The 14,073-nt window shown below is 43.9% G+C and overlaps 1 protein-coding gene across 10 annotated transcripts in view; it reads left to right on the forward strand.

Moving 5' to 3' along the window:
• Positions 1-13,519, forward strand: part of LDB2 (LIM domain binding 2) — a 346,005-nt gene extending 332,486 nt beyond the window's left edge. Inside the window, exons 6-9 of one of the 10 annotated variants that reach the window (XM_033106564.1) lie at positions 4,061-4,184; positions 6,408-6,559; positions 9,069-9,211; positions 12,173-13,519. In XM_033106564.1, coding sequence (XP_032962455.1) covers positions 4,061-4,184; positions 6,408-6,559; positions 9,069-9,173 — 381 coding nt within the window. In that variant the 3' untranslated portion in view covers positions 9,174-9,211; positions 12,173-13,519. Of the gene's footprint in view, positions 1-4,060; positions 4,185-6,407; positions 6,560-9,068; positions 9,212-11,913 lie in introns of all 10 variants that reach the window. The other 9 variants (XM_033106568.1, XM_033106566.1, XM_033106565.1 and 6 more) reach the window with 9 other exon arrangements.
• The last annotated feature ends 554 nt before the right edge of the window (positions 13,520-14,073 follow it).

The following is a 14,073-nucleotide window of genomic DNA, read 5'->3' on the forward strand; positions in this document are numbered from 1 at the left end:
AACTCACTAAGTCTGCAAAAGGGCACTGTTGGGGCTTTGCTCGATGGGCAGTGTCTGTCTTTGGGGATCCTAACTGGATCTGGCAGGGACTGCACGTCTGTGGGCTTCATATTCCGAGAGCTGTCAGGCTTTGATGGTTCCCAGTGCCCTGGGATTCTATCCTCCATCTGTCCACCACAGGAGGAAACCAAACCAAACTCCCACCCTATGTGGAGGCAGCCGTAGATGCTGCAGAAACTGCGGATATGCCATCTGTGACCTCCTTCTCAGGTAAAGGGACTGGTCCCCTAGCAACTTTGTAACAGGCCCAACCTTTGCAGCTAAAATTATTCTTCAACATCAAAGAACCCTGTGTTTTGTGTTCAGTTTCATTAATATGTGTTTGAGTGGGGTGTGAGTGTATGTGTGTGTTAGGGGAAAAGGCATATTGTAGCCTGGTTCCTGCTTATTACAAATGGAACTCTTTACCTAGAGTAAATGGATGAAGGGATAGAGGGTTCATAAACCTCCAGATACTCTATACAAAATTGAAAAGACAGGCTGCAGAGTGTTCTTCAGATTCTCAAGGGGGTCTGAGACCTCAGGGAGAGCAGGAATCCTGGCTCCAGAAGGACTTGGCTGGTGACTGCGGGAATCCACTCCCCCACAGTCTTCCTGATCTCATTTCATAATGCCGCAGGCCTTGGCGATTGCCCGATGCCCTGGCTTGCTGCGGGAGAAGGCAGGCTCTTGTCTGAGGGAGTTCTGCCACCTACAGCACGCAGCCCAGCAAAACCACCGCAGCTCCACAGCAGAAAGCAGAAGGCTCCTTCGCTTACATGAATAAGGGGAAGACTGCCTCCAGCCTGGAACCCTCCACTGGAAGAAAAATGCCTTTGGGGATTCCTGATTAGTAGTCAGAGATATAAATTCCTTTGGGCTGGGTTATAGCGATGGGAAGATATTTTTACATTAAAGGGGAAAGGATAAATCCTGAGGATTAGCAGCTGCAAAAATCCCACAAAGGAAGGTACTGGGGAAACGAAAGATAATGAGCTCCCGGGTTCTCACAATAAATACAACTCTCCCATTTCCTAGCAGGTTCAGTACTCGTAGCCCTTTCTAGGTCCAAAGGGGACATCTTGGCCATCTAACTTGTTACATAATGAGAATAAATATTTGCTTCAGAAAAGTGTGATTTCCTGAGATGCCTAAAGTGTAAACACAGGGTAGTTTTCTTCATGTGCTTACATCATTCGTAAGGGGGCTGAACACTCTTTCAGGGCATAGATTGTGTCAGTGTCACCATTATGCCCCCAGCACCTAAGCAGAGTGCCTTGACACTTATGAGGAAGCTCAATAAATGCCTTCGATTGAAAAGAATAGAAAGGTGGTTTGTTTGGCAATCAGCGCTGTCCTTGCTAATGTATAAGCATAACTTCTACTGTTTGTTGAACTCCTGTGTTGGACATATTATCTCAGATTCTCACGGCAGTATACAAAACGGGCATTGTTTTACCGGTGAAACTGACACCCAGCATTATTAAGAGGCTCACCCAGAGACACATACCAAGTGACAGAGTCAAAATCCACACGTGGACCCCCTGGCTTCTGAGTCCATGCTTGTCGCAGTCCACCCATGCATTTTACATCCGTTGTGAGCTCATTTCTCAAAAATGGGGAATAAACCAAAAGTGAATGGTTTGAAAACCTTTTTAACTTTTGTTTAATATAAAAAATATGTTTTCCCAGACCTTAGAATTCCTCTGAACGTGTTTCTTACTATCCTAGCTTAATCATAGATGCAAACGTTGCCTGACCCTGTCTGAATCTAGCAGTGGTTCTTCTTTGATGGATAATCCGTTTTAAGCTCCATCTGTAGAGATGATTGTGGAGTCCTCCACTGTTTGGTCTGGAAGACTGGAGCTTGTGTGTGGCTTGTGCATACTTGGATTTCCAGCAAGGGGTTCTTCCAGAGGAATACACTCACAGAGTTTTCGCAGTGTTGGAGTGTGGCGTTAATCACATGGTAATCCACTTTCTCTCACAGGTTCTCCCTTATTAACAATTTAGATTTCAAAAAGGAGTCCAAGGTGAGCGACAAGATAGGCAAGATTGAAGGTACATCCTAACTAACCCAGAGCTCAGGACTGCACAGCCTGATTCACCAGGGTTGTTGGGTGGCTTTGTCTGTTTAGTGCCAGTTGTACTTGTGTTGTTCAGTCTTGAAAATCTTGCTCTCTTCTTCCAGAGAAACTGCAAATGGAAGAAGATTGCAGCTGGCCCTTAAATGGAGTTGTGGGTTTGGGGCAAAGTTTAGATCATTGATAGGTAAAAGGAACTGAGGGATTTTTCTGCATGAAAGTAATCTTGATTACCGAAGGTAGACTTGAGAAGGAAGAAAGGCATGGGCGGGAGCGGAATAAGAAGAAGGTAAAAAACGTGGGATTTGTACATGTCTTGCTGTTTATATTGATCTATCCTAAAGCCCAGCCTCTATAGGACAGTGGACCTCAAACTTTATTAGTATTTATCAGAATTAACTAGGAGTATGTTTTTTCAGAATGGGAGTCAGGGCCCCACCTCCAGACCCAGTGAAACAGAAAGGGCAGAACCTGGAAGTCTGTGCTTTTAATAACCAGCTCATTTGGTTCTGATGGAAGTGTTTCTTAGAGAATAATTTGAGGAACATTGGCATAGAAAGATCCTCCAGTCTTTCTAAGCATCACTCCTTAACTGTATCCATTCATTTGAGCCAAGCCTAGGAACACAGAGATAAAAGACACATTTTCAGCATTCACAGAGTTCAAGGTCAAGTGGAAAAGACAGATTTGGAAGCAGATGGTTACAAAGCATGGATGAGTAAGTTCATAGAGTAGAAAAGGGCTGGGTGCTGCGGGAGAACTGTAGAGAGGAACCTAACTCAGCCTGCACGGGGAGAGGTGCACAGCCCAGGGAGGTAGGCGTAACAGAAGAAATAACTTTTTCTTCAAGGATAAGTGGGTCTTAGCCAGAAAGGGGGGAGGGAAGAATCTCAGGTAGAGAGGACCCAGTGGACAAAAAGCATGTGATCTCAAGGGAAATACTCAAGGTGAAGAATGGAAAAAGTGAACGGGGTAGAGATGGGCCAATGAAGGTGAAGATTGCACATCTGCCTTTCATAATAAAATGATGTTTTTCCACGTGAGAAGGTGCATTGCCAATATTTATATCACTATAATTACAGCAGCGATGGATGCCTCATTCCAAGCTGTGGTCTTTGTCCTCTTAGATATTCTTCATGCAGCAGTATTCTGATAAGCTTCCAACTGAAAAGGAATTCAGAAAAGTCCAAGGCAATCCTAAATGAATTTACCTTCTTGTTGCATTCATTAATCTTTGTCATCAGATGTCTTGAACCAGAGTAAAGCTGAAAAATCTAACCAAAGGAAGGAAGAAGGTGGCCATGTGCAGAATCACAGAAAAAGCTCGCACAATGAATGGAGGTCGGCATATGTTATTGACGTTATCATCATGTGTAAAATACAAATGAGCACACGGATAAAAATAAAAGTGTTCATCATGGGCCTTTGTAAGAAGTAGGATCAAAAAGTACCTGCAGTTGCCACTTTGCTCTCCCAAATGTGAACAATGCCTTTCACTGCCACGTAGTCTACATAAATAGCATTATAACTCACAACGTGTGGTGACACAAACAGGAACAACAGCAGAAACCAGAATAGACATCAGAGCATGCTGTGCCACATGTCAGAGAGCTTTGTTCTTTAACCAGAGAGAATCATTTGATTTCAGAATAAAGCTACATATATCCACCCAACCGTCGTACAGTGTGTGTGTGTGTGTGTGTGTGTGTGCATGCACACGTGTGTGTAAATCATATTATAATATGATATTATAAATGAGAGAGGCCTTATCAAATGTTGGTAATATTTATTTTCCTCCAAACTTGTATAGAGAAAATGAAAACCAGGGGTAAAAAGGAAAGTACCCTGAAGCTTGCTAATTGATTTCAGCTGTTAACATTATTTATTGCAAATAATACTATCAAGTAGTGAAACAGCCGTGTCTTTGAACTCTGCAGTTGTGTGTAATACTGGAGCCAATGCAGGAACTGATGTCGAGACATAAAACTTACAACCTCAGTCCACGAGACTGCCTGAAGACCTGCTTGTTTCAGAAGTGGCAGCGGATGGTGGCGCCGCCAGGTACGACCTTGTTCTTCACTCTTGCTCTAAATGCATTTTCTGAGGCTTCTTCTGGGGATGAGGTGATGTGAAAAGGAAGAAAGTGATCTTAACTTTGTCAGGAAAAGTTGTTTATCAGGGATACTCTGACCAGGATTTTGGGCTTAGAGGCGCTGAACTTGGAAAGGGCAGACATGCTTAGGAGTCACTGACTACGGACTCCTCACTTGCCAGATTACAACGTGCAATGCACAGAAGTAAATTGAATGATTTACGTTACTAAGAAGATCATTGGCAAAGCCACAATCAGAACCAAGGTTTCCTATCTCAGTTCAGTGGTTGTTCCACTGGACAAGACTGTTGTCTTCTCATGGCTTACTGTTATTTTGTTTGTTTCCTTTTTTATGAAATGAATGAAATTATGAAAAGGATGGGGAAAAAGAGGGAGGGAGTGAGGAAGAAGAGAAGGAAGGAAGGAAAGAAGGAAATTTTTTTTTTCCGTTTTTTAAGATATATAACATCAAAGGGGCCTCTGATCATGAAGAGAATGTATAGTAGGTCCCAGCCCCTTACTTCCCCAGAATGCAGTGTAGACACTGTAGTCTCCTGCTGGGGTTCTGAAATTACTGCTTTAGTCCTCATTAATTGTCTTTCTATCTGATACATTTTTACTCCCAGGCATGTGTCGAGCCTCATTGATCATAAAAGCAAACTGTAGCCATTCGCTAAAAAAATATTTCTATAAAGAGTAATTATTAACACGAGGCACATAGCTTTCTGAATCACAAAATACAATGGTCACCTTTCGCTGGAAATCGGCCAGAGGTTTTACATAAAATGTATATAACAGATGTCACAAAATACATCTTTAGAAAGCTGCGAAAATGAGCATGATTTGACCTAGAATAGTTGTGTCTCCATCTTAGGGTAATTTTAGACGTTTAGAACATTGTTTTTCAAATACATTGCATGTGCTTAAGTTGGCCTCATTTTCTCTTTCAATATCAGTAAGGCTTTATGGAAAAAATATATTCCACTCACTTAATACTTTGAGCATCCAGACTTTCCAACATATGCGTATATAATTCATATATCATTCATTAATTCGGTCATGCATTCAACAGTTATTTATTGAGCCCCTACTAGGTGCCAGGCACTGCTCCGCCCACTGAGGGTACAACACTGAATGAAAGGCACAGTTGCAGCCCTCACAGAACTTCCGTTCTCTGATTGAATCCTCACAATAACCTTATGAGGTATTTGTTGTTATCCCCGTTGTATACAATGGGGCCTGACATTTAAGTTTGCCAAAGTCAGTCTCATAACTAATCACCGAAGGGGGCCTGTGTCACAATAGGTTTTTATATCTCCAAAATTCATGACTCTATTACCATAGTTACCAACTATCAATGGAAGTAATCCAGAGCATTCAATTTAAGTACGTTTCCCCCACATTTCATGAAGAAAATACAGCTATCAAAAAAAGTATCAGATTTCATTTCTTGAGGTCGAAGGAAGAAGTGTTTGTCAGGGGAAACCTGGCTCTTGTCTTGACTTTAGAATGTGCTTCTCCGCTCTTCTTGAACCTCATGAGCCGAAACAATTCTATTCCCTTGTTTCTACAACTTTCAGAATAAGCACCCATAATTCTCTGTGATAGAGATGTTGGGCCCTTTGATGAAAATCTTTGAACATCCTAGACAAAATATTTATGAAAGAAAAATAAATGATATGAAATGGGAACATAATCCTCCTCTTTTCTATCAAAAGTCAGGGATGACTTGGTGGACTAAGTGGTCTTTGAAATGAGCCTTAAAGGAGACGCCCCCACCCCACCCCACCCCCGCATTGTCCCTCAGAAGCAGCAGACATATTTAAAGAAAATGCTACAAGACCCTCTCACTTCGTTCCAGTATGGTCCTGGCTTACCTTCTCTCCATCACAGTTGGATATAGAATAGGATTAAGCATAAAAGATGCTCTTACCTGCCATTTCCAACTTACTATATATGAAATTAGAAAGAACAATTAAATACAAATCATTTTATCTAGATACGAAAGAAAAGAGTTGCACACATTTTGTGCCAAACATAAGCCAACGACTGTCTCCCTTCATTTTTTGCAAAGCTAAAAAAAGGAAAAATGTAGAGTCTCCTGTTTTTCATCTACGAAAACAGCTTCATCAGAGGGACGGTATCTGAAGGTTTGCCCTATAACTGATCTCCTTCCATTTTCAATATTGCAGCAGAACCCACAAGGCAACCGACAACCAAACGGCGAAAAAGGAAAAACTCCACCAGCAGCACTTCCAACAGCAGTGCTGGGACCAATGCAAACAGTACTGGCAGCAAGAAGAAGACACCGGCCGCAAACCTGAATCTGTCCAGTCAGGTACCTGTAAGTCTCACTTTCCTTTTAGGAAATCCTGCCTTTGCCCATCTGCCAATTCCAGGGGCCCACGTTAAAGTCTCTTGTAGCTGCAAATACATTCTGGGCGGGGTGGGATGGAGGAGGGTAAGGCAGGGACCAGGGTTGGGACGGGAGGGAGGAACTGCCATGGAAACCTTCCCCTGCCAACTGGGAATTAGCAAGGAATATTAAGAGTCTGTGCTGCAATGGGACCTGAATTAAAAAGCTGTCAGAGTCACAGACAGGAGATATGTCACTTAGGGTTTAATTAAAATATCACTTAGCAGTGTGCCTGGTGGCATGTAAGGGGCTCCCGGCACCATCACCGGGGACCCTGTGCTGCACTAAAAACTAGCTCCTGGCACTCAGGCTCCTTATTGTAATCTGACTGGGCCGTCCCGACATGGGCACCCCTCTTATTTCAAGACTCTGGTGATTAACTCGCGGCCGTTAAAAGTGCAGCTTAGTGGGTTTCACTTCATCCTTTTCATTAGCTCCAGGGGGGGTCAGCCTCTGGTTTGATCTCTATTTTCTTGACCTCTGGACCCCTTTCTTTCATTTCTGAGTCTTGACAAAGGAAATGGGGCCACTTGGTAGGGGTTTTCTTTGACCTGCAAAGCTGACAGCTGAGGGGTGTCCCCAAGTAGTGTAAAGTGTACAGGAACTTTCCTCATCCCTATTATTTCTTCCCCAGTCTGTCTCTTCTGCCTAATTTAGACCATTGATCGCTTTTAAATTTTCATGTTCCTTTCAGCATTTGTTGTTTGTTCTCGCCCCACTCCCCACAGTTACGTGTGGGTTGTCCTTCTCTGCTGCCTTTGTCACATCACCCTTCAGCAGGCATTTGACTGTTTCAATCCTGACACTTTCATGGTGCTTCATGGATATCCTCCAGATACCATGTCTTCAGAAATGTGCCCTATTTCCTGTTACTTCCCGCAATCAATACAAGTTCATCTTTTTCCTCTTTCTCCCTTTTTTTTCCTCTTGGTCTATTGTCCTCACTCTTTGTGTTCTGATTCTGCTCCAGCTCTCTCCATGTGAGAGTGGGCCTTTCTTTCATGGGGAGTCTTCTCTTCTAAATGTGTCTTTCAAATTTGTCCCCCACCCATTCTTACTTTCCATTGGTCAGTTTTCTTTGGCTAAAACCAACCCCATCAGTGCCTGAGAATTACCTCAGCCACTGGGATTCTCCTGTCCTCCATAGAACCGAGGGTGAGGTTTTCATCCCTTAGAAAGAAAGTGTCATGGAGAGAGTGGCCAGCCTGGGGGGAAGGTACTATTTTGAAACCATTAGGAATTATAGTCCTTAAGTAATGCCAGAGTCACCTCTGGTTTTTGAACTGGGCTATCACCCCTAAAGAGTCAGGAAAAAAATATATATCAAAGGAGGAAAACAGAACATTTTTATTAAGGTACCAATAAATTTTGCCCACTCCTAGTTAAATTGGAAAATGCGTAGAGAAAATGGCCTGGTGTAAATAAATCAACCCCCAAAGTGCGCGCAAGTAGCCCATTTAGTCATCTAATCCTGGAGTTTCAGCAACTAACATTTGTTAGTCCCCTCTAACAAATGAGGAAAGTACATTCCAGAGAATTCTGTTCAAAGACACAGTGGCTGCAATAAATCAGATCGTTCAACAGACGTTTTCTGAGCTCCTACTATGTGCCCCACCCTCTACCAGGTTGGGTGATAGAAGATTTTAAAAAAAAGAGAAGACCCAGGCCCATTATGGAAAAGCTCAGTATCTAATCGAGGGATGGCAAAGAGATTTCCTCTCTCCTGGCAGCTCAGTCTCCTGGTGTCAGCTCAGGGTACAGAGTGGAGAAGTTATTCTGAAACCTAGACTAGGTTCGGTAGGCCATCCATTGGTGATGCCTGCCACAGGTGTAGAATAGCATCATACACGTCGTGTATTTTGACATATATTCTAGTCAGTCATTTCAGTTTTATTTTAAAGAGCACATAGTTCGTTCTCCTCCATTAGCTCCTGTCCTCCAGCCCAACAACGGAATCTTAGTGGAAGATTCCTGTGTCAAGAGGGTTTTTAATGGGTTGAGACCCTTTGGACTTTGTGAGAAGAAGGCACCACGAGAAAGTGAGAGTAGAATTTCAGCACTGTCCCCACACCATGCAATTAAACATGTTTTAATTAAGTGAAACTTACAGAGAGTCAAGAGAGGCAGGGAAGACAACCAGGTTAGGAGAACGTGCCAACTTCTGTGTGTACTCCAGTTGAGCGGACGTTAAAGGATAAGCGTCAGCTTGTAGTGACCACAACTTTTAACCTTGTTTCCTGAATTACCAGCACGATTTGACTGTTTAAATAGAAATGCGATCTGCAGGCATGGCTGCCTCGTCCAATGGCACGTTGAACAGGTTTGGCGTGCCACCATGACCACAGCTGTGGTCCGCGTGGCTGCCGTGGCAGCAGTGGGTGTGTCTGGCGAGGACTAGGGTTTAATTCTTGGATTCTGCTTCTCACTCCATGAGCAGGGGCTAGGAGCCATCCCGCACTGCAGCCTCAACCCTGGGAGGGATGGAGACCTGTGTCATTCAACAGCAGTGACCCCTTCTGGCCAATTTAAGGAGAAGCATTGAGGGGCCCTGAAAGGAGTCACTTCCAGTCCTCCTCAGAGGTTGGTGGTCCTTGCACGGGGGATTGATTAGTGAGCAGAGGTGACATGGGCAGAGCTGGTGGCACCTGCAGGCCTCCAGTGAGGAGCAGAGGTCTGCCTCGTGGGGAGCCGAGGGCATATGGGTTACTCTGAGATGGACCAGTATCGCCTCCTGTGGGACACACAGATAGCAGAGATGGGAAGGAAATGCACTCTCGCTACCACTTTGAATGTCGGGGGGTGGGGTTTATAAAGATGTGGGGGGTGGGGAAAATGACACCAACACCCTCTAGTTAGAGGCAGCCCAGAATGTGCGTTGTCTCCATTCACTTTGTGTGAGGATAACCCATCTCACTGCCTGAGCAGGGCTCCACTATCCTAGGCCGGAGGTTTGGAAGAACCAGGGTGAGACCTGTGAATAATTACATAAGTGGCCTCAAGTATTTATGTGCAGATGAAGTCCTCAGCACACGTCTCTCTTATAGCTTGCCATCTATTAATTACTCGCACACACACACGTACACACATGATTACATGTCTGGCTAAGGATATTTTTTATAATAAGTAAGGCAAATGTGTCATCTCTTTGAAATTTAGGATGCTTAAAACTATCTATGCCTGGGCATCTTTTCCAGCTGCTTCTAGAACAAAGATCCACCAAACATATTCCAAGTTTTTATCAGCCCCATTTGACGTGATTCAAATCACTGTTTTCATAGCACTTTTCTTGAATGACTGTTATTTTCTGATACAATGAAGGCATCTGGAAGTGTTGGGAACTTTTTTCTAATATCACGCTTAGTTGGCTTCTTATTTTTCTCCTCTTTTTCCAAATTATGCTTGCCTCCTCACGCTCTGTCAACCTCTCTGGGTGACCTTAGACTCACAATACTAATGCACACCCACGTGGGTGGCTCTAACATCCTTCTGCTCGGTGACATCTTGCGCATGAGTTTTCCAAGCCCTTCAAAGTGTGCTGCACACAAGTCGTGAAATCGAATTAACCCTCATTCTTAATCTCCCCCTATTCTTTCCACCGACCTTTGGTCCTGATCACAAGCACAGTCTCCTAATTGCCTGTAACTAAGTGACACTTTTTTATCCTGAACACCCCCAGGGGGTCAGGTGACAGCTGTCCTGGCTAACCAATAGTGTTCACATCTCTGTGGAGGACACTTTCCATCGAAAATCCTGTTGGCATTCTTGCCAGTCACAGCCTGTGTCTTTTGCATCTCACCTTACGAGTCCTCATGAGTCTCCTGTATATGTCAGTGTTATGTCTGGCTCTTCGTTGCATAATAAACACATTCTTGGAAACACACAGCTGATTATCTTGCCTGTGCCTACATTGCTGAGTGTCCCCAGTTCATATTTTAGGTATTTACTTCATCTGGGACATTGCTCTTTAAAATCACTTTTATTAAATCACAAGAGTGGTTAGCCAGAAAACACAGTTTGGAAACCTATTGATTATCTCCCCATAATTCTAGAGGAATCAATCAAACAAGGTTTTCCATACCCAACTAAACCAGCTGGTAATTAAGGGGTTTGTTCAATTGGCACCTTCAAAATTCTCAAAGGGACCTGCAGCGTCCACTGGACCTTCTCCTGACCATATAGCCAGTACTCTACTGCCTGCCCCAGGAAAGCTTCCTCTTGCTCCAGTGAAGTGCATTTTTGACCAGTTGTCAAAGTGTTTCATCGAATTAGCCCCCAGATCAGGGAACGCACACTTACATCTCCCCAAGCGCCTGGCCCGGTCCTGCTGCGACTGGCCTCACGGAGGCTGAGACCAGTTGGGCACTCTCCTACACAGAGTCACTGCACTTTTAAGTCGACTCTCACTCAGAGCCTGCCCAGCAGTACCCAGCTGACAGGTGTCCTGTCCCTGTCCCGGGCCCAGCTCACCCACCAACCCCGTTGACTCCCTTTGAACAAAGAGGCTGGAGCTGTGCCCTGTGTATGCGCCCTTCTCCCCCATCCGCGGGTCGCTCCAGCAGTGGCCCCCACAGTGCTCCGGCTGCAGTCGGTGGCTTCCTTGTCTGCATGGAAGGACAACTTGTACTTAAAGGAGTGATTAGACGGATTCTTCTTGCACGCTTCCATTTCTGACGACGACCAGCTTCACCAGTGTAATTATAATTAGTGTTCTTCATCTTCCTTTTATGGCACCAGCTGGACAGACTGGTTCTCTTTGCTGCCCAGATTGGTGGCTGGGTTGCCTGTGTGGGGCTAGGTGACAAGCACCATGAAATAACAGATGGTAAATTCAGGGCTTGTTGGCAATCAGCAGGTTTTTGCTAATGACTTAATTAGCTATGCAAATTGTCAAATCAGTGTGAACATTGTTTTTATCGAAAACTTTACCTAAATTAATTACCATAATTAAGTAGCAGAATGTCAAGGATATTGGCTGCATAAAAGGGCCTGGCTGAGTAGAGAAAAGAGAGATTCTGTCTTCAATTAAAATGTACAGCATCCTTGGGACAGAGAAAATGCCACTTGGAACGGGCTGTGTGAACACTGCAGAATTGCATCTTACCCATGTTTGCTGCTAGTTTCCAAAGCCATTCAGAGGCCGCCACCTAAAAGTGGCGGATTTTCGGAGGTATTGAAAAGCACCCAGCAGAAGGTTCCACCGCCCTCTCCAAAGTCCCCAATGTCGGCAAGTTAAAAGCGTGGATTTTTTTAATTTTGAAAAATCCATTTTTTTATTTCTGCAGATTGCTAGCATTGCTCGTTCTCCGGTGTCAGGCTGCGCACTAAGGACATAAACTCGCGTGGTTGTTACACATCAGGAGGCGATGTTTATTTCCTGTAGAAATCAAATATGCATCTCGGCCCCCCAACATTGAGACTTGACCCCGGTGTACAGTACACGAGCGTGTCTGTCCTAGATCCCCCAGCTCCTCCCACTAGTGTTTTAAGCTGAGCTTCTCTCTCCCAAGGTTTCCCTGTAATAATGTCAGCTGCTGTTCACAGGATGTGATGGTGGTAGGAGAGCCAACTCTGATGGGAGGTGAGTTTGGGGACGAGGACGAAAGACTAATCACTAGATTAGAAAACACGCAATATGATGCGGCCAACGGCATGGACGACGAGGAAGACTTCAACAATTCACCCGCCCTGGGGAACAGCAGCCCGTGGAACAGTAAACCTCCTGCCACTCAAGAGGCCAAATCAGAAAACCCCCCGCCCCAGGCTTCCCAGTAAGATTGACGGGCGCCACAATCCACTGTCCAGAGGCCCGTGGGTTACACACTCCCTCTTTCAGATCCTTACTTATAGGAGAGCAAGGAGGAGGCATTGTACTTTCCCACGCAAATACCTGTTTCTAAACCACAGTGATCTGAGTTTCTTTGTTTTGCTTTGTTTCATTTCATTTTATTTTTTTTCTAATTGAGAGGATCATTCTAAATAAATTCCATGACCCTTCCCGGGAGGCCTTCGCAGGTAACACACGTACTGGCACTGATCGTAATTAAAACAAGAGCGAACGCTCGCGCTTCTCCTGGCATGGTGTTAACCACAGGTTTGTTCATTTCCTTTCCCTGCATCAAATGAAGGCCATATTGTCCATAAGCCCTCAGTGCTCAGGATCTCATTATATGCCGAACCTAACTACAGATGACTTTTTAATATTGTAAAATATTTTCTGCTTTTCAACTTGCATCTAAGAGTTTCTTGTTTCAGTAAAAAAAGAAAAGAAAAAAAATCAGCTTTTGGAAAGTCATTTAAATGTACCTCTTTTTTGTTTCCTTCACTTCTTCTTTCGTTGGGTAACAGCTAAGAGGGACCAGCAGGGTAATTTATGGGCGAGCTGATGTCAATTGGTTCTCCAGCCCCAGTTGGTTCAATTGAGCCTGAGTGCTGAAACAAGAAATGTCTTTTTGTTATCAAAGACGCCGAGGCAGATTTTTGTGTAAAGAAATGCGCTTGGCCCCTTGAGAATTTATGCATTTATAAAATTGCTGTTGATCCAAATATTTTCAAGCCATGTAATCCATTATTTTTGTGGGCAGTTTAATAAATCTGAAACCCTTTGTGTTTTTTATTGTATCTGAGTTGACTGTTGTTTCTTTTCATCGTATATTTCTTGTATGATATTTTGTAAAGCCCTCATCTGGTTCTTTTATGGGGATTTTTCTTTGGGGGCAATACCAGTGTATTTATGTGAAACTTTATAAGAGAACTAATTTTTCCATTTGCATATTAATATGTTCCTCTACACATGTAAAGACACAGTGGCTCCGTGTGTTATAAAACAGCTGTATTTTATGTATGCTTTACTGATAAGTGTGCCAATAATAAACTGTGTTAACGACCAAAGCAGTGAGTCTGGCTGTTTGTGAGCATAGGCAGTGAAATCTGCCCACAATAAAGCAAAGTATTAAACTTGGATTTATCACCCAGACTCCAAATGGAGTGAATTGTACAACCTGTGCCATCTTTTATGAAGTAAGGTTTCTTTACCCGCTCACTACAATTTTCTTGGGCAGACACAGGAGTGCTTTCTCTGCGTGGAGCGCAGTACTGGCCGAGGATACAACAATGAGTAAGCAGGGACTGGCCTGTACCCCTGGACCTGGCCAGAGAGAAGGGCAGTGGCTTCCACTCGCTGGATGCTTCCTAAGCAACTCTATTTCAGCTAATCCTCACAACTCCACAGAGGAGGCAGGAAGATCCCCATTTTTAAAAATCAATGCCTCACTTGCTTTTTTTTTTTGCTAAAAGCTTTGCTACACGGAGGATATGGAACATTCACTTGAGTCCTTTTTTGTTTATTTTCCTCCTATTTTTCCACTTTGTGGAACCAACAAGGAGGATGCAAGAGGAAATCTGCTGTCACTTATTGAGTGTGTATTAAGCGCCATGCAATTTTA

The sequence above is a fragment of the Rhinolophus ferrumequinum genome, chromosome 5 (assembly GCF_004115265.2).
Source record: "Rhinolophus ferrumequinum isolate MPI-CBG mRhiFer1 chromosome 5, mRhiFer1_v1.p, whole genome shotgun sequence".
NCBI lineage: Eukaryota > Metazoa > Chordata > Mammalia > Chiroptera > Rhinolophidae > Rhinolophus > Rhinolophus ferrumequinum.